The sequence below is a fragment of the Heloderma suspectum genome, chromosome 5 (assembly GCF_057233095.1).
Source record: "Heloderma suspectum isolate Gila_16-S chromosome 5, 16-S_ref, whole genome shotgun sequence".
Lineage (NCBI taxonomy): Eukaryota > Metazoa > Chordata > Lepidosauria > Squamata > Helodermatidae > Heloderma > Heloderma suspectum.
In genome coordinates, this window is record NC_139462.1 from 9,421,681 (window position 1) to 9,440,344 (window position 18,664).

At 42.0% G+C, this 18,664-nt stretch overlaps 1 protein-coding gene across 7 annotated transcripts in view; it reads right to left on the minus strand.

The window, feature by feature from the left end:
- The window catches only part of PTPRA (protein tyrosine phosphatase receptor type A), a 190,637-nt gene that overhangs the window by 89,868 nt on the left and 82,105 nt on the right, over positions 1-18,664 (minus strand). For 2 of the 7 annotated variants that reach the window (XM_084855350.1, XM_084855346.1), the window contains exon 2: positions 2,372-2,440. The exons of the other annotated variants lie outside the window; for them this stretch is intronic. In XM_084855350.1, coding sequence (XP_084711476.1) covers positions 2,372-2,398 — 27 coding nt within the window. In that variant the 5' untranslated portion in view covers positions 2,399-2,440. The remainder of the gene's footprint in view (positions 1-2,371; positions 2,441-18,664) is intronic. 7 annotated transcript variants of the gene reach the window in all.

The window sequence follows — 18,664 nt, forward strand, 5'->3', positions numbered from 1 at the left end:
GAATGAGGAGACTGCACAGGGCACAACTGGAAAAGCCCTGATGTAGAGGCTCCCATTGTGAACACAAACATGTATGACAGCTATTATGAACAACCAACAATTCAGAAGACTAATCTGGGGGGAATTCTGATCCCACTCCAGTTTGTGCTGGGGAAACTCTCTCTGGTTTCTGTGCAGTCACCTACAAAGACATGTAACACTGGCAAATGGGTTTAAAAAAATAGATAGGGGGGTATATCTGAGCTCCAGCACATCATAAAATATATTTTGCTGGTATTACTAGTTTGCAATTTAATATTGCACCAGATGCAATGATCTGAGTTTTTAACAGCACCACAACAAAAGTAGTGTCAGTAAAACCACAATCTGTCATCTATGAGGAACCCGAATTTGAACTTAGCCCCAGAAGAGTCCAATGTGCAATACACTAATTCAATACACATACAGCAAAATCAACCACTTATTTATTCAGGCCAGCGTATATGATTGTATCCCAATGGCCTGTTAAGTAGGTTAGGCTGAGAGATAGCAAACGTCTTGGCTTACTTCAGAGTAAGCTGACAATGAAACTTACTTCAAAGTAGATATGCACTGGAAGTATGGGAATACAAGAATCTGCATACTGAACATTTTTTTCCTTAGGGCAGTATCTAAAGCTGCACTCCTGCTCATTCTGTTGTGTCAGCAGGACCCACTGTAAGCACAATGAGGAGTTAACACTTCCTAAAATAAGCCCAGGGATGAGTGGAAATGCTTGTTTCCCTTCTATGAGTTCTGCTGACCTGTCCCATTCTGGAAACAAGGGCTTCCGCTCATTTCTGGTTGCTTTAAGAACCACTACCTCCCCATTGTGCAAGCGGTGGATCTCACAGGTGCATGGGCAGCATAAGATACTGCCGGTATTTTCCAGCATTGCTCCTTTCTGCTTCATTCTACCTTAGCTCAGCCCTACCCTCACAAAGACAAGGTAGCAAACAAAAATGAAATGACCATGACTGATAGGTAGAAATTACTGGCCAGATTAGCACAGTTTATTGTCATCAAGTGAAATTTTCTAAATTTTGTTTTCTAAACTTTAGGAGAAATGTCCTAATGGTAAGAGCTGTTTGACAGTGGAATAGACTACTTTGGAAGGTGGCAGGTTCTCCTTTGCTGGAGATATTTAAACAGAAGCTGGACTATCAGGGATCCTGTAGCTGCAAAAGTCCTACATTGAGCTGTGGGGTTGGACAAGATGACTTCCACAGTCCCTTTCCAACTGAAACATTCTATGATCCTTATAGGGAATTGTCTACTGTAGCTTTGCATGCCTGCCTAACATATATTCCAAAAATTTTATTACCTGTCATAGCGACCAGATATTTAAAAGCAACTGGCTGTATTGGAAAGTGTTATGAGTTCAGGTTCACATTAGACAGCAGCTTCCATGGGTCCTAAATATATATGGCTGGGAGATGTCACTCATACACGGATATAGTGACCTACTGTAGCTTTCTAGTGCATTAGGGGGTCATAGAAATAGGTGGTAGCCACACCAGCCTTAAAGCTGAATGGGAAAGTAGCCGTTGGTGAACTAGCTTTAAACAGGGGGCCTCACTAAACCTCACAACTGTCATGGCTCTAAACACATTTCACTAAAAGTTTGTATTTCTGAAAGTACCCCTAAACAATACTTTATAGGGGTGGGCAACTTTGGGGGTTCCAGGAGCCATTTTCACCCAGGTCTGGGGGGCGGGGTTGGAATTCTGTGGGGCGTCATCATCAAAACAATTTTTGCCGATTTACAAAGAAGCTCATTTTGGCCACTGTAGCATTCCATAGTGGTTTATCACAGAGTTTTGGTGGCGAATCTGCAATTTCTTTTGCTGCCACAAATTTTGGCAGCACGGTTGTTCACCACTGCTTTATAGGGAATTACCATATTCTGCATAAGACGGGGGCAGTCTTAAAAAGAATTGGGAGTTTCTCTTCCAAGTGACTAAGAATTATGGTAGTGGGATAATCTGGAATATGGGTGCCAGGTTGCCTACCCCTTGTCTAGGCAATTGCCCATGTTATGGATGGGTGGTTTTAAGAGAATAGATTGTACTGTGTGCCTGAGTAAGCCAAATACTCTTGGAAGACAACCACACACTGCTGTGATCCTAGGGAGTGACTGGGAATACCCCTGCCCCATCCAGGTAGGCCAGCAGAACATACAGGGGAATAAAATATATCAGGAAGGGCCGTTAAACATGTAGAAACAAATGCTATCACATATTTTATTCAACACATCACATTTTGCTTTTAATCCAAAATACCAGAAAAAAGGTGAACCTGTATTGTGCTGATAAAAATCATTTAAGAAATATCCAGTTAATTATCCTCTCACCTTAATTACCGTAGGCACATCATCCATTCAGCAGACATTTGGATCACATAAAGGTTCAAGTTCTGCCTCCTGTAAAAGGAACAGAAAGGTTTTTTCCCCCCCCAACTGAACTAAAAACTTCCTAGTAAGATATTTAGGGAAGATATGAATGACCCCTACTAAGCATCGTGCCCGGGCAAACCCACATTCTCTTTATCTACCGTCTTGATGCAAATATTGAAAACTATAAATATTTGCTGGCTGGGAAAGGGGAACATTTTCTATTCTCTATTTTATTAGGAAATAAACATCAGAAAATGTGTGTTAGTAAAATTTGTGCTACAACTGCAATAAAAGAGACAGGTTTTACAAGTTCTAGTTCTAGTCTGGGAGGAAAGTTCTGTGCAGTCCACCATTCACTGGAACCCTTCACACACAACTGCTTAAGAATCTCTCTCTACCTTGGAAATAAATACAGCGCTTAGATCAGGGATGGGGACCCTCCGGACCAGCTTCTTCCCCTGGCCCTGGCCCCTCTTGTTCTGCATGGAATGCTCTTATTTTGATCAGCACCTGGATGGATTCATTGAGGCCTTCACTGAAAGATTTCCCAATTAGAGTTTAGGAAACAGCACGGGGGGAAGGCACTTGTGTCCCAAAACAGAAAATATTCTCAGGTGCCTGAAAAAACTTTTAAATGACCTTTTTTCACGTGCCTGAAGGGCGGGGGGGGGGGAGATTAAAAAAAAAAGTTTTTTTCAGACCCCTAAAAATATTTTCTCTTTGTTTTGGGCCAATTTTGAGTTTAGGCCATAGTGGTGAGTATCAGTTTCCTCTTCAAATCACTGTCTTTTTGAGATTCTGGCAGTGCAGTCTTTGTTATGTTTTTACTCTGTAGGTTCTTGTAGGCCACTGGAGAAGTCGGAAGTTGAAACGTGTTTGGCTGATTTGTAGTTTTTAAGATTTTATATACTCTCTGGCTTCAATTTTTAATGCGTTGTCATATGTATCTTTTTACATTGTCACTAAGTTTTAGCATTACAGCATTTAGGTTTTTGCATTCAAGTTTTTATTTGTATATTGTGACACATATATCTTTATTACAATGATTTTAATATTTGCTTTTTCTAATATTAAACCATTTTAATTGTGTATATTCATGTCCCTTAACTTAGGATAGGACTTTTTTTATACTACTCTTCAACAAGGATTCCAGGGCAGTTAACAATATAGAATACAATCGCAACAACTCAATAAAACAGTAACACAGAAGTTAAGAACAGCAGGAAAACTAGATTGTTTTCAGGTGCCTGGGGCCAAACAACAAAGAACAATGTAGACAGCAGGCAAGCCCCCTGTAAAGAGAGTTCCTTAGGTAGGCCATGACAACTGAAAATGTTGTCTGAAAAAAACCTGAAAAAAACTCTGCCTGGTTGCCGCCCACCTCACATGTTATGGTGGCAACTGCACCCAGAGGAGTAGACTGATATGGGACAGTACTGTTCCTTTGTGTAACTGCTCACTGCTCCTTCATGTATGTCTGACAGCTAGCAATGGAGACCAGTGGAAGGAAACAACAAGCACAAAGTGGCGGGGGGGGGGAGGGGGAAAGCTGAAAGCAGCTGGTGGATTAGAGAGAGAAGGAACATTAGGGTCAGGTGTTATTACTTCAATGTAATGTGTGATGTGAAGCAACCTTTAAAAATAAAAGGTGTTCACTAGGAAGGGCAGTGCCCTGATGAGGGAAACTAGACCTGTTCCCCACATCCAATCACAAAAAGGAAAGCATCTTCTGAGCCCTTACGAACATGGGAACACTTGTTCACAAGCTCCCCTCCCCCAGGTCTTGCATAAGGCCACAAGACCACCTGTCCCCTATTGAACCCAGCATAGCCAGATCTCCCTCTTGCCAACGTACTTGTCAATTTCATCCTCCATTTCCATACTTCCAGGTTGAAACTCTCCGCTCCCTCCTGCATCAGATCCAAAGAGGAAAGCATTCCCTTATCCCCCTCTTGTCAATGTCCTCTGCTTCTTTGGCACTTCCCTTGCTTTGGCTCAATAGGAGACAGGTGATCTTGAACAAGAGCAGGAGGCCCCAGAAGAAAAAAACAAAAGAACAAGACCCCGAAGAAAAAACAAAGGTTGTGAATGTGTTCCCACAAAAATTACACAAAATTCATGGCCGAGCGGTAGAACAGAGGGGAAAATTACAAAAAATTCCTAGCAGCAGTCACTTGGTCCTGCACACTTGCTCAGGACCAACAATTTTTAAAAAACAAAAAAAACCATGCAAACATGTTCCAGACACTCTCCAGTGTCCGTTTTTCAAGATTCCTACCAATGTTTTTTTTTAATTCATCCTGTGGCTGAGAAGGGATGACTGAGAATAACAGCAGCACTAGCGAGATCACAAGGGTTGGCAGGAGTTTTTGCTGCTCCTGCTGGCTGGCTCTATAGCCATTCCTGACAACCAACAGAAAAACTGTTATCTGGGTTCAGATGTTACACTAAACCACCCTGAGAACAAGCCATCCTAAACAACCTTACTACAAACCGTGGGTTCTCAGGATGGCTTGTTTGCACAAAATGTCCCAGGACAGGAAAACTGCTCTGCATTTGGACATCATGCTAAGCCACTCTAAGCCCACTCATGATGACAACCCATTGTGGCTTAGCATGACATGTGAACCCAGTCAAAGAATGTGGGACTTGAGGGGCCCTTTGACTGATCTAATAAGGAAATGCTTTTGATCTAAAATCCTTAACCTAAAGTATATTGGCCTTACTCATGTGGCATCTTGAGAAGAGAAGATTGAGGGGAGATATGATAGTGCTCTTCAAGTACCTGAAAGGTTGTCACAGAGAGGAAGGCCAGGATCTCTTCTCCATCATCCCAGAGTGCAGGACACGGAATAATGGGCTCAAGTTACAGGAAGCCAGATTCTGGCTGAACATCAGGAAAAACTTCCTGACTGTTAGAGCAATATGACAATGGAACCAATTACCTAGGGAGGTGGTGGGCTCTCCCACACTGGAGGCGTTCAAGATGAGGCTGGACAGCCATCTGTCAGGGATGCTCTGACTTGGATTCCTGCACTGAGCAGAGGGTTGGACTCGATGGCCTTGTAGGCGCCTTCCAACCCTACTATTCTATGATTCTATGACACTTTGAATTTGCAAGTTCCGTCTACCCTCTCCCCCAACAAAAAGGCTCAAGAAGATATTCTTGCAATAGGAAACTATTACATAATTCACCAGTGAAGGAGAAGGGGAAGAGATTTACTGACATTAGCCTGTGCTAATCAGAGATTTCTGGTCTAACTTGCTGTGATAGTTTCTAGCCACATGCCCCCCCCCCCCCGCGCCCAACAGACTTGCTCCGCAGAACGCCAAGTTTTAAAGGCTTGCCTCACTCTGTTTCATCTCTCTATTCAGCCTGCTCCCCTCTGCTCCAGGTCTAGTTCCACTCCCTCTCCTCATCTGATCTGCCAAGGAGATCAAGCACAAGAGATTCCACTTGCACGTAATGTACAGAACTAACAAGCGTGCTCTGAACTAGTACATGACAGACAGTCTGCAGGGAGAATCAGGGCTGTTTGCTTATTGATACTTCTTGCTGTCTCTGAACAAGAAAGATTTCCAAGTTAAGCAGGCAGCGAAACTGTGCATCAAAGAAAACCACCACTACCTAGCGGCAGTTTGACATATAAAAATAAGATGGAGGAGGGGAGGGAGAAGAGAAGTGAGAATAGATATGAACAAATATATTTAATTGCTTCCTTTAAGTACCAACTTCCTGTAGCTCAGATATATCATCATTTGCATATGCTTTTCAGTGTTTCCTCTGTCACCTTATGAGATATGTGCCTGCAATTCCCATTATTGATCCAGAAGTGACCTTTTCTCAGGACAGTCAGTGGGTGCATGACAAAGTAGGAAGTTAAACCCATAACTTTTTGAGTCCAGGTCCAACATGCTATCCACTAAATACAGCCATATGCATAGATTCAAGTATCAAACATGCAGAGGAGTAGAAAAAGCACTGAATGCGGTGTTAAGTCCAAAACTGAGTTTCCTGGGGGCCAGATTTTTTAAATATAAAAAGCCTAGTTTCTTATGCTGAAAGAGAACTGCTTGAAAAATGTGTGTGTAGGCAAAGCTCAATTATTCTTAGAAGCCAGAAGGATTGAAGAATAATGATTTCCAGTGCCCTGCATAGCTCTTTAGTACTACTTATTATACCTCTGCCAGTCATGAGCAGAGTCATCACCCGGTTAAACAAATCTGACATTTATTTTACTGATTTCTATACTGCACCTTTATCACCAAGGATGGTGTACACAAAGTTATAAGAACAACACAACAAAATTTTAAACAAGAGGCATAAAAATCCTAAATTAGCAATAACCAACAATCAATCTGTACGAGATGCGCTGGCTATCAGTACATTCCTGGGCCCTTAACAGATGCATATTTAGGCAATATGGATATAGCATTGTATCTTATGTTAGTTCCAGCTGTATGACTATCTTGGTGCTGGATGGCTGTCAGTGGCAGAGTTTTGTCTATTCACTAGTACAGACAAAACTGATCACTCTTACACCACAAACTTTCAACAGATTTGCTCATTATTGTTTTATCTGGGGGCTTTGTCAAAGCCTACATGAGTTTTTGGTGATGGGAAAAAGGTTTAATCGTTTGAATTTATATAGGTTGCCACATCCTGGTTTTTCTTCATGCAGAATTTGGGTTACCTTGATAGGGACTCTTCTTATTTTATCTGTAGAGAATACTGAAGTCCTGATCAAATTACCAACATTCCATCTGAACTCTACATTTTCATCCCCTTGTGGGATAGTAGTGTCACAAGAACTCTCAACAAAACTAGGCCCAACAACCAGAAAACTGAGCTACAAAACAGGACAAAGTATCTTTGGATCAGGGTTCATAGGAGTGCCATAGCTCTAGATGAAGTGTTGATGTCTAAAGGTGTGAGTTTGAGCCAAAAAGTTTCATCCGGGCATGAAAAGGGGCCCACCTCAAGCACAGCTCCAGATGTTACACACAGCTGTGGCTTCTCACTTTAAAATCACTACTGACCATGTATGCATGACTGTAATATTTCCCTGGGGTGTGTTTGCACATTTGAGAAATCTGTGCACCTTCCCCATGAATGCACTCCTTAAGGCAAACACATTTGTAATTTATGTTTGTGCCAAGGAAATTCAGACATTTTATCAATTCCTGCAAGTCTTCCCTATGTCTGTATACTCGTAATGACGGTGTTCTATATAGTACGTGTTTTTTGAGACTAGCTGCAGTCAAATAAACGGATACACAGAGTTCTCAAAAAAGCCAAAGAACTAGCAAAGAACATTCCTATATGGAATTCATCAGCGTGGCTGAACATTTCTATGTTTCTGGCCATTTTACCCACCAGAAGAAATCAGGGTGAATCACTAAAAAAATAAGAAGGTATAAAAGGAATTGGCATTAACCAAAAACACCAAAGCATGATAAACGAGATTAAGGAAACAATTCTTAAATTACAAATACGTATGCTAGATGGTTGCTATAACTATTAAAACATACTGGTCTGTATGAAAGAGAGCCTGTCTATAACATGAGCATATTTCAAAACCTTTAACCATGTATCCAAAATGTTGTTTGGCACTACAGAATTATATCTACATAGATACAAGAGCCAATTGTAAAATTAATGTATTTCATTGTACATATATAAATAAGCAAGATCACTTAAAGACCAAGTGCCTAGAACTTTCCAGAAGTAAGACAATGAAATATGGGGCCACTGTTGTGCCTAGTAAATGTCCGCGCTCTTTGACTGGTAGAGTCATAAACATTAATTATTTTGAGAACTCACACTGCAGAGCTAGGGACTTAAAGAAAACATAAAATGGGAGTACAAGTTTACCCAGGATCCAGTAGATGCAATACATGACTGAGTCACTTGGATCCTAGCATTTGTGATGATGTGCCAGTCCCCAGATCGAGCAGTAAACTCACAATAATAAAAAAAATGTCTTTGATAGAAAAGGTCATGAATTCAGTTTAAGAGATTAGAAGTACAGATTGTTCAAAATGAAAGCTAAATTAACGTTTAAATTTAAAGTTATGTTTAAAAATCTAGCTTAAGAGACCTTCTAAAAGCATGTTTAATACATTTTTCTCTACCCTGATTTCCCAACCAGAATTTGCTTCACTATGTACCCAATCTGGTTGCCCCATCTCAAAAAGGATATAGCACTGGAAAAAGTACAGAAAAGGGTAAACTAAAATGAGGGGGTTAGGGCACCTGACCTATGAGGAAAGGCTAACAAATTTAGGGCTTTTTAGTTTACAGAGACTAATAGCAGTGGAAGGCAGAAAACAGGATAGAGGTTTATAAAATTATGTGTGATTTGGAGGAAGTAGAGAAATATTTTTTCTTCCTCAGTTTGAGAACTCAGGTGTCCCTCTATGAAATTACTGGCAGTAAATAAATAAAAGACAAAGAAGTATTACTTCAAACAATGCATAACTTATTGAATATACTTCCAAAGGGAAGTGATGGCCACTAACACAGTTGGCTTTTTAAAAACAGATTAGACAAAGTCATGGGGGGATAGGTCTATGTGTGGCTATTAGCCAGAATAGTTTGATGGAATTTTGATATTAAGAGGCAGCATAGCTTTGAATTCCTGATCCAGTGGAGATTTTAATGCCCATGCTTATGGACTTCCAGAGGCATCTGGTCTGCCACACATGCCCATTTGAGGTTGCTTTCCTCCTTCATGCACTCCCCCTTAGGTGTATATGGGAACATGGCTATATCCTGGAAGCCAAATTTACATTGCTAGGTAGGAAGTTGAAAGCCAGGACCTCCAAGGTAGCTTTCTCTGAAGTGTGCCCTCTTCCATATGCAAGCTCAGCTAGACAGGTGAAGCTGAGGGGTCTTGATGTGTGGATGAGACAGTAGTGTAGGGAGGAGTTGGTAGATTTGTTAGGCACTGGGGAACATTTTGGGGCAAGTCAGGCCAATATAAAAAGGGACAGGCTCTATTTCAAGCAGACTGCTTGGTACTTATCAAAAAGATGGAAGAGCAGCTCTTAAACTGAACCCTGGGGGAAAACTGTCAGGAACTGGAGAGCTTCTAGAGTGTATCTTCCCTGAGGGATGAAGGTGAAAAAGTTTGATTGCCCAAATGGAGAAAGGGTGGAAATAGGCCCCGAGCATACATTAAAATATGATAATCAGTTAAGGAGGCTGAAGCGTTACTGGAGAAAATGCACACACCAGAAATATCTGGAAAGGGTCACCACGTATGGACATTTCTGTGCTAATGTTAGAAACTTCCAAACTAACATGGGAGAGTTGGAGTGCTTGGTTTTAAGAGAGAACTTAGATATAGAAGGCATAATGGAAACATGGTGGAATGGAGGGAATCAGTGGGCTATGTAATCTCTAGATACAAACTCTATAGAAAAGATAGGGAAGGGCATACTAGGGTGGATGGGTGGGAGTACTGCTCTGTATTTCAAGGAGGGTATAGTGTCAAACAAAATAGAAACCCTAAAAGGGGCAGACGCCTCCACAGAATCACTGTGGCTGACCATATCAGGCCTCAAAAATAATTTAGTACTAGTGACATGCTATCATTCCCGCCCCTAAATATTTAGGGTGATTTTGAGATAGAGAACGAAACCAGGCAGGCGTCCAAAGGATGAAGTATTAGAGTAAAGCATGACTTGAATTACCCTCACACAGATGGGATAAATGCATAATCCAGTCATGACAAAGGAGCAAAATTTCTCGATGCCCTAAATGACTGTAACCTAGTTGGTCATAGAACCATAGGAACATAAGAAGAGTCATGCTGGATCACACCAAGGGTCGATCCAGTCCAGCATTCTGTTCACACAGTGGCTGACCAGCTGTCAACGGGAAACCCACAACCAGGACATGAGTCCAACAGCACCCTCCACCCATGTTCCCCAGCAACTGGTGTACATTGGCTTACTGCCTCTGATACTAAAGGTAGCATAGAACCATCAGGACTAGTAGCCATTTATCACCTTCTACATAAGAAGATCCATGATGGATCAGACCAAGGGTTCATCTAGTTTAGCATTCTGTTCACAAAGTGGCCAACCAGCTGTGTGAACTGGGTTAGACAAATTCTCCTCCAGGAATGTGTCTAACCCACTTTTAAAGCCATCCAAATTGGTTGCCATCACCACATCTTGTGGTGACAAATTCCACAGTTTGACTATGTGCTGTGTGAAGAAGGACTTCCTTTTATCTGTCCTGAATCCCCCACCAATCAGCTTCGTGGGATAACCCTGGGTTCTTGTATTATGAGAGAAGGGAAAACATGTCTCCCTATCCACATTCACCACACTGTGCATAATTTTGTACATCTCTATGTCTCCCCTTACTTGCCTTTTTGCCAAGCTAAACAATCTCAGCTGTTGGAACCTTCCCTCATAGGGGAGTTGCTCCAGCCGCTTGATCATTTTAGTTGCCCTTTTCTGCACTTTTTCAGCTCTACAAAATACTTTTGTAGGTGCAGTGACCAGGACTATACACAGTATTCTAACTGTGTCTGAACCATAAATTTATATAAGGAGAGTATGATATTGACAGTATTATTCTCAACTCCTTTCCTAATTATGCCTAACATGGAATTTGGTGTGTGTGTGTGTGTGTGTGTGTGTGCGTGCGTGCGTTTTTACAGCAGCCGCACACTGGGTTGACATTTTCATCGAGCTGTCCACCACAACCCCAAGATCTCTTTCTTGGTTAGTTGCCACTAGCTCAGATCCCATCAAGTTATACTTGAAGTTGGGATTTTTTGCCCCAACGTGCATCACTTTACACTTGCTTACATTGGACCGCATCTGCCAGTTAGATACCCGTTTGGAGAGATCCTTTTGGAGCTCCTCACAATCCTTTTTTGTTTTAACCAGCCTAAATAATGTGGTGTCATCGGCAAACTTGGCCACCTCACTGCTCACTCCTAATTCCAGATCATTTATGAACAGGTTGAAAAGCATTGGTCCTAATACAGATCCCTGTGGGAACCCGTTATTTACATCCCTCCATTGAGAGAATTGACCATTTATTCCTACTCTCTGCTTTCTGTTCTTTAACCAGTTACTGATTCATAAGAGGACCTCTCCTCTTATTCTATGATGGCTAAGTTTGCTCATGAGTCTTTGGTGAGAGACTTTGTTAAAAGCCTTTTGGAAGTCCAAGTAAACAATGGCTTGGTTCACATGTTAACCCATACCCAGTGGATGAGTGTGGGTTGTTGTTGAACCATGGGTTATCATGTTGTTTGAACGCAGGGCGTTTTCCGCAGGGTGAGTTATTATGTTGTCTGAATGCAGTGTGTTTTCTGGAGGGTGGCTTGTTAACCACCCTGAACAACTCAACAAGAAACTATGGATATTCAAGGTGGCTTGTCAGAGAAAAATAAGCCACGCTGCATGGTTAAGAAGCCACCCTCTAGAAAACACACTGCATTCAGACAACATGGTAACCCATGGTTCAACAACCACCCACACTCAAACATTAAGTGTGGGTTAGCCATTGTTTACTCGGACTTCCAAAAGGCTTTTGACAAAATCCCTCACCAAAGACTCCTGAGCAAACTTAGCTATCATGGAATAAGAGGAGACTGGGTTCGGACGACACAATAACCCATTTAACCTATCATGGGTTATCATCTGGCAGGATTTTTAAACTCCACGATGGCTTATTTGCCCCAGATAACCCACTCTGATAACCCACGGTCTGCAGTAAGGGTTATTTAACCCATCATAGGTTATTGTGCTGTCTGGTGCTCCACTGTGGCTAAAGGGCATCGGCTGGTGAGCTGTGGGGCAAGAGTGGCAGAAACCCCTGCTGCTGTTGCCCAGCAGGGCAAAAGGCTTTCTTGGAAGTAGGGAGGTGTGGGGTAGGGGAGAAAAGGAGGTATCCTGGTCAGGAGACCCCTTTGGGTGTCCCCTCACCCCAGCATGAAGCAGGAACCCACCTTTTCTTGTTCTTGGAACCCCTTTTGCACAAAACAGAAAAGTGGAAAATTGGGGGTGGGGTGGAAAATTGGGGGTGGGGGGCAAAATCCACTCCCAGCCAAGGAATGTGGGGGAAAGCCACTTCTTGCCCGGGGGGGGATTTTGCCCCCTCACCCCCAGTTTTCCTCCAACCCTTAAAAAAAGGTTGTTTCCCAGGTCAGGAAAATGTTCCTTCCCTTTTAGAAGCCTAACCACAAGAAGGAACTTTTCCTCAACCTGGGAAACAACCCATTCTTCCATGGGTTGGAGGAGGGGGCGGGGGGGTGAGTGGATCCCCAATTGAGGCTTCCCCCTAAGGTGCTCCCCCACCCGGCCCCCTTTCCATATTTTTTTAATGTCTTCATTCCGTTCTTGCTCAAGAACAGAAAGGCATACAAAAATTGTTGCGTGTCATTTCTTCTGAGGAAGCAAGAGTGCAAGGCATGGGGAGGGGGTGTCATTTTTGACAGCTCTCAAGAGCAGCACAGAGACAGAGATCACAACAGGGAATGGATCCTCGCTTTCTCTGCCTGCACCCTTGCATGCTTCCTCCCACCCTGCCAATTTTCAGATTTCCATATTTTTTTAATGTCTTCATTCTGTTCTTGCTTAAGAACAGAATGACATACAAAAATTGTTGCATGTCGTTTCTTCTGAGGAAACAAGAGTGCCAGGCATGGGGAGGGTGTGTCATTTTTGGCAGCTATCAAGAGCAGCACGGAGACAGAGATCACAACAGGGAATGGATCCTGGCTTTCTCTGCCTGCACCCCTGCATGTTTCCTCCCACCCTGCTGATTTTCAGATTTTAAAAAAAATTCCCCAGTCCCATTGTGTGCAAAAAAGGGGCTTGGGAAAATTTTTAAAAAGGGGGACCTGACCCCAATAGCCATTGCGATCAGAGCTGGAAAGAGGGACTTGGCAGCAGACAAGACGGGTCTGCCACCAGGTCCCCTGGGATGTGGGCTGGAAGACTGAGGGGGAGGGAGGGATGAGGGGCGGGGAGAATAAGCTATGAACAGTAGCTTATTAGCCTGTTTATGTGGTGGGGCATCATGGACTATTTCAAAAATAAGCTACTGTTCGTAGCTCATTAACCCATCATGGATTAAAATAATGTCCAAATGTGGCCAATGTCTACTGCATCATCTCTGTCTACATGTTTATTGACACTCTCAAAGAACTCTAAAAGTTTAGTGAGATAGGGTTTATCTTTGCGAAAGACATGTTGATTCTTTTTTGCAGTGCTTGTCCTATATGCTTACTAATTTTATCTTTAATAATGCTTTCAACCAATTTACCCAGAATAGACATTAAGCTAACTGGCCTGTAATTTCCTGGATTCCCCCTCCCCCGGATCTCTTTTTAAAAATTGGTGTTACATTGGCTATCTTCCAGTCCTCTTGTACAGAGGCTGATCTTAGGGATATGATGTATATTTTGGTTAGAAAATCAGAAATTTCTTTAAGAACTCTAGGATGGATACCATCTGGGCCCAGTGATTTATTTACTTTCAATTTATCAATAAGGTTGAGAATTTAATCTTTTGTCACCATTATTTGCCTCAGTTCCTCAGGCTCCCTTCCTGAAAACATCAGTTCAGGCACAGGTATATTTCCTATATTTTCTGTAGTGCAGACAAATGAGAAGAATTCATTCAATTTCTCTGCAATCTCCTTATCCTCCTTTAGTACTCCTTTAACTCCACTGTCATCCAGCAGTTCAACTGCCTCCCTAGCTTGTTTGCTGCTGCGGATATATTCAAATAATTCTTTATTGTTGGCTTTAATGTTGTTAGAGATAAGCTCCTCAATATGCTTTTTTACATCTCTTATTGTGTGCTTGCAATAACCACCCAAAGGGAAGATGACCTAGATTAATCCTAAGTAGTGCCCAGGACCTGATGTGAGTTTGGAAACAGTGACCACAGTGCTATCAAAGTTAGTTTATATTTAAATGGAAAATTAGCAAAGATGTCCAACACACGCACATTTGACCTCAAAAGAGGAAAGTTCTCTAAAATGAAGGAAATGGTAAAGAAGAAATTTGAAAGGGGAAGTCAAGAGGGGCAAATCTCTCCAGAATGGTTGGGGGTTATTTAAAATCACAGTAATAGAGGACCAGCTAGAATGTATACCATAAATCAGGAAAGGCCGTCCAAAATCTAAGAGTTCACCAGCATCGCTAACAAGCAGTGTCAAGGAAGTTATTAGAGAAAAGAAGGCTTCCGTCAGAAAAGTCTTGCCCAAATGAGACCAAAAAGAAACACAAACTGCAAAAATGAAATGCTTGCATTTAAAATGGGATCCGGGTATCAAGGAAATTACCGGCAGGTTAGCTTAATGTCTGTTCTGGAGAAACTGATGGAAAGTGTTATTAAAAAATAAATTATCAAGCGTATAGAAGGTCACTGGATAAGAGAAGTCCTCTTTTGGATAGGTAACTGGTTAAAGCAGAGAGTAGAAATAAATGCACAGTTCTTGAAATGAACTGGTGCTTTTTAACTTGTTCATAAATGATCTGGAATTAGGGGTGATCAGTGTGATGGCTAATGTTGCTGCAATCACAACTGCTTTGGTGGGAAGGGGGAGGAGTTGCCAGGATCAGAGAGATCACTGCTGAATCCATCTATGTAGCTCTTGTCCACATTATATCTTTTACAAAGCGAGGAATAGTTTAAGACACAGCTTAAAAAAATTAAATGGAGAAATTTAGCACTTTTCCAAAATCAGGTCAAAATTCTTTACAACGTTCATCATGCAACTGCCAACATCCCTCTTCACCTGAAGGCATCTCTTAAACAGGACTTCCATGTACACAATTTTGTGGGAGCACAAAATATAGTACTGGTGTAGAATTATGTTTTATAAGAATTTCACTTTGGGGTTGTTGTTGTTTTTAATTAGGTTTCTAGCACTTAGGGCTACAAAACTAAGTTTTAAGGAAATTTTAAAGATGGAACCAGAGAAAAGACTGCAATTTCCTCTTGGGCTGAAATCCTGTTAGCTTGATACTTATCAGCTTGTCATGATTATCTCAAATACATTGTGACAGCAAAAGGGTTAATGTAGACTATCCGCTGTACAGAAATTTAAACTGGCTCTTAAAAGTCAGGATGCTAGGAACTGTCTGCTCATCATCCATTCAGGCTGCCATGAGCAATATCCTCCATACTCCAATCATTGCACATCATCTCATTACCAAGGGAGTACAAAGTGATGAGCTGGCTTGGGGATGGGGGGTGCAGCCACAGAGAGAAGTTTGCTGTGCACACTATTAGCCTGTGTTGGAGGCTTTTTCTACATCTGTAAAAGAAAAAAAGCCTTGAAATTACACAAGGGCTTGGGCAACTGCACTGGCTTCCAATGGTCTTCCAGGCACAATTTGAGCACCAGTTTTGAATGATAAAGCTTTAAAAGGATGAGGCTGGATGAGTGAAAGAGTCAAGATGCTCTGACTTGGATTCCTGCATTGAGCAGGGGTTGGACTCGATGGACTTGTAGGCCCCTTCCAACCCTACTATTCTATGATTCTATCTCCTTACGCTCCATCATAATCTCTCGGAAAGACTAAGAGCACTCTTTATTTATATTACCACTCGTGCACCAAATTACATTGTGTGCAGGTCGAGCAGCATTTTTGGTCCCTCCACCCCCACAACCCTGGAATTCTCTATACCTGAATACTTGCCAAAACCTGAGTATCTTTGGGAAGCTTCAGTTCTGTATTTAGACTGATATTTAGTGACAGGGGTAAATGCTGGTGGCACATGGGATTTATATTAACTTCACTATTATTATTAATAAGTACACCTAATCACTGTTTGATCCACCCAGTTCAGCACTGCCATCTTACAGTGACCAGATGGATTTCTCGATACACTACGAGAGAGCTCTACAGGGGCATCCTTCACCTGCTTTTCTGTTATTTAAAGTATGATGCCTCTGAGCACTGAGAGCTACCACAGCTAAGAGCCATTAAAAGGCATTTTTCTTACTGAATCTGTTGCATCCTTTAAGGCTACTGATGCTAACAGGTATGACATGTGTGAAGGCGTTCCAGAAGTTAATGTGTTCTATATTAAATATCAATAACTCAGAGCCTCTGGGACATGTTTGGCTAACAAAGAATCTAAGCCAAGAAAAGATAAAATTTGCACCAGAGCATATTCAGGCTAGAACATATTAATGCTAAAGAAGGTCAAGAGAATGTAGAATATGGGCAAGAAACTTTAGATTCCCTCAGGCATAGACTTCAGGAAAACAAAGCAGCACATTAAAAATAAGAGGTGCCCTAATAGTTTGTCTTACTGTTGCTAAGAATATTTATAAATTGGAACTGCAACAAAATATGTTGCAATGTATCAACTAATAGCCAGAGTACTCTTATTCAGGGTTCCAGCCAGCCAGCATACCCTACTCCATGATATTATAAGCTGCAAGGGGCTTGAGCAGACCATTCCACCGCTTCACATTCTCCAGTTTTCTGACTAACACCCTTGTTTCTCAGGGGCCCCATTTTGGCTCCATTCTTTTTGGCAATCAGTACCTCAGTTTGCTATTAGAGAGCAATATTTGTGGTGTTTAAAAATATCAAAACAATGTTTATTAATGATTTCCACCTGGCTGAAGCAGGGGGGGGGGTGGAACAGTGGGGCCCACTCCATTGTATTGGCTGAGAGATCAGCAGCCATTTGACTTCTCTTCCCTCTGAACTGTCACCATTCCTGCAGGTCATTGCCAGAATAATTATGAAATTTTAAGAACTGGTGCCTTAGTTTGCTCGTTTTCCTCTTCCCTCTCCATTCTTTTTTCCTTTCATCTTGTGTCCTTTAGATTTTAAGCCTGTGGTTAGGGGCTGTCTTAGTTATAAATCTTCATACAGGACTGTTAGGAGTTGCTGGGGCTTGCTGCCATCTCCTAGACTACCACCACATAGAAAATGGCCAAAGCTGCAGATGATAACCACCTGATCTGATAAGATGGATGGCCATTGCTCTTCTGTAGTCCATTCCAGCCAGGAGCAGCAGCCAACATGGAAGAAATGAATAAAATGGGAGAAAGGCAAGGAGGCTGAGGGGAGAGAAAGGAGGAAGAACAAGGCACAAGGGGAGAAGGACAGAATAGAGACTGTAATGGAGAGGTGGGGAAAGATAGAGAAGAGATAAATAGGAACAGGAGGGCTAGAAGAGGCACAGTGAGGGGAAGTGTAGGAAGAGAAAGACTTTCCTGGCCATAGCCCACACCCCACCCTGCCTTTTGTCCTTGGGAGTTAACGGAAGGAGTCTGTTGGTCTTTTGAGCAGGCAGTTCCCAGAGCCCCCTCCTCCAATTCTCTTTGAAAAACAAGCTACTCAAACAGGGGAACCAATGCCTTTTGGGGAAGATACTGAGCCATGACCCCCAGCCTGAACAGCCAAGAATGAAGGCACTGGAAAATAGGAGGAGACATCCTCCTGGATGAGAAGCATCAAGGGAAACTACAGATACTGACTGCCTATAAACTATCCAAGGGAGGCTTTCTTAAAGACCGTGGTCAAACCTATTATTGAGTTCCATTCCCTAATTTTTATTACTAGGTTGAAAGGCAAGGGTGGAGAGGAAGAAATGAACTCTATCCTTTGGGAGCCAGAGCTGTAATTAGGCTAAGACTGAGTAAAACACTTGTTTACAAGTACCCTGGGCTTTGGTTTTATGGAACCTATGAATCAAGGTGGGTTTGATGTGCCCTTCCCTAACACCCTACACACAAATACCTGGAAATTTTAGGGTTGTTTTTTTAACCTAAACAAACAAATACATACATAATAATGTTCATCGTGACAAAATGTACACCAAATGCACTGAGCTGATTAAATTCTAATGCACCTTCAAGGTTCTCTCTTGGCCACTGTTGAAGACAGAATGCTGGACTAGATGGAACTTTGATTTGATCCAGTAGGGTATTTCTTATATTCCATTACATCAGGCCATTTCATACATTTCCTCTGAACTTTCCATAACTGACTGCTGTCAAAGACAGGATGTTTGGCTGGAAGGATCATAGTTTTTGACCCATGAGATCCAGTTCTATTTTTGACTTTGTTCCATTGTCTGAGAGCTATACACTTCCCTTCTGTATTCTTCCAGTTCTCCACCAGATCGTCACAAGTCAGCATGCACATGTGTAGGTACATGTACATATATACACACACACACACACACACACCCCTATCAAGGAAACTGAACTGCAAGACTGTGATCCTGTGAATTCTT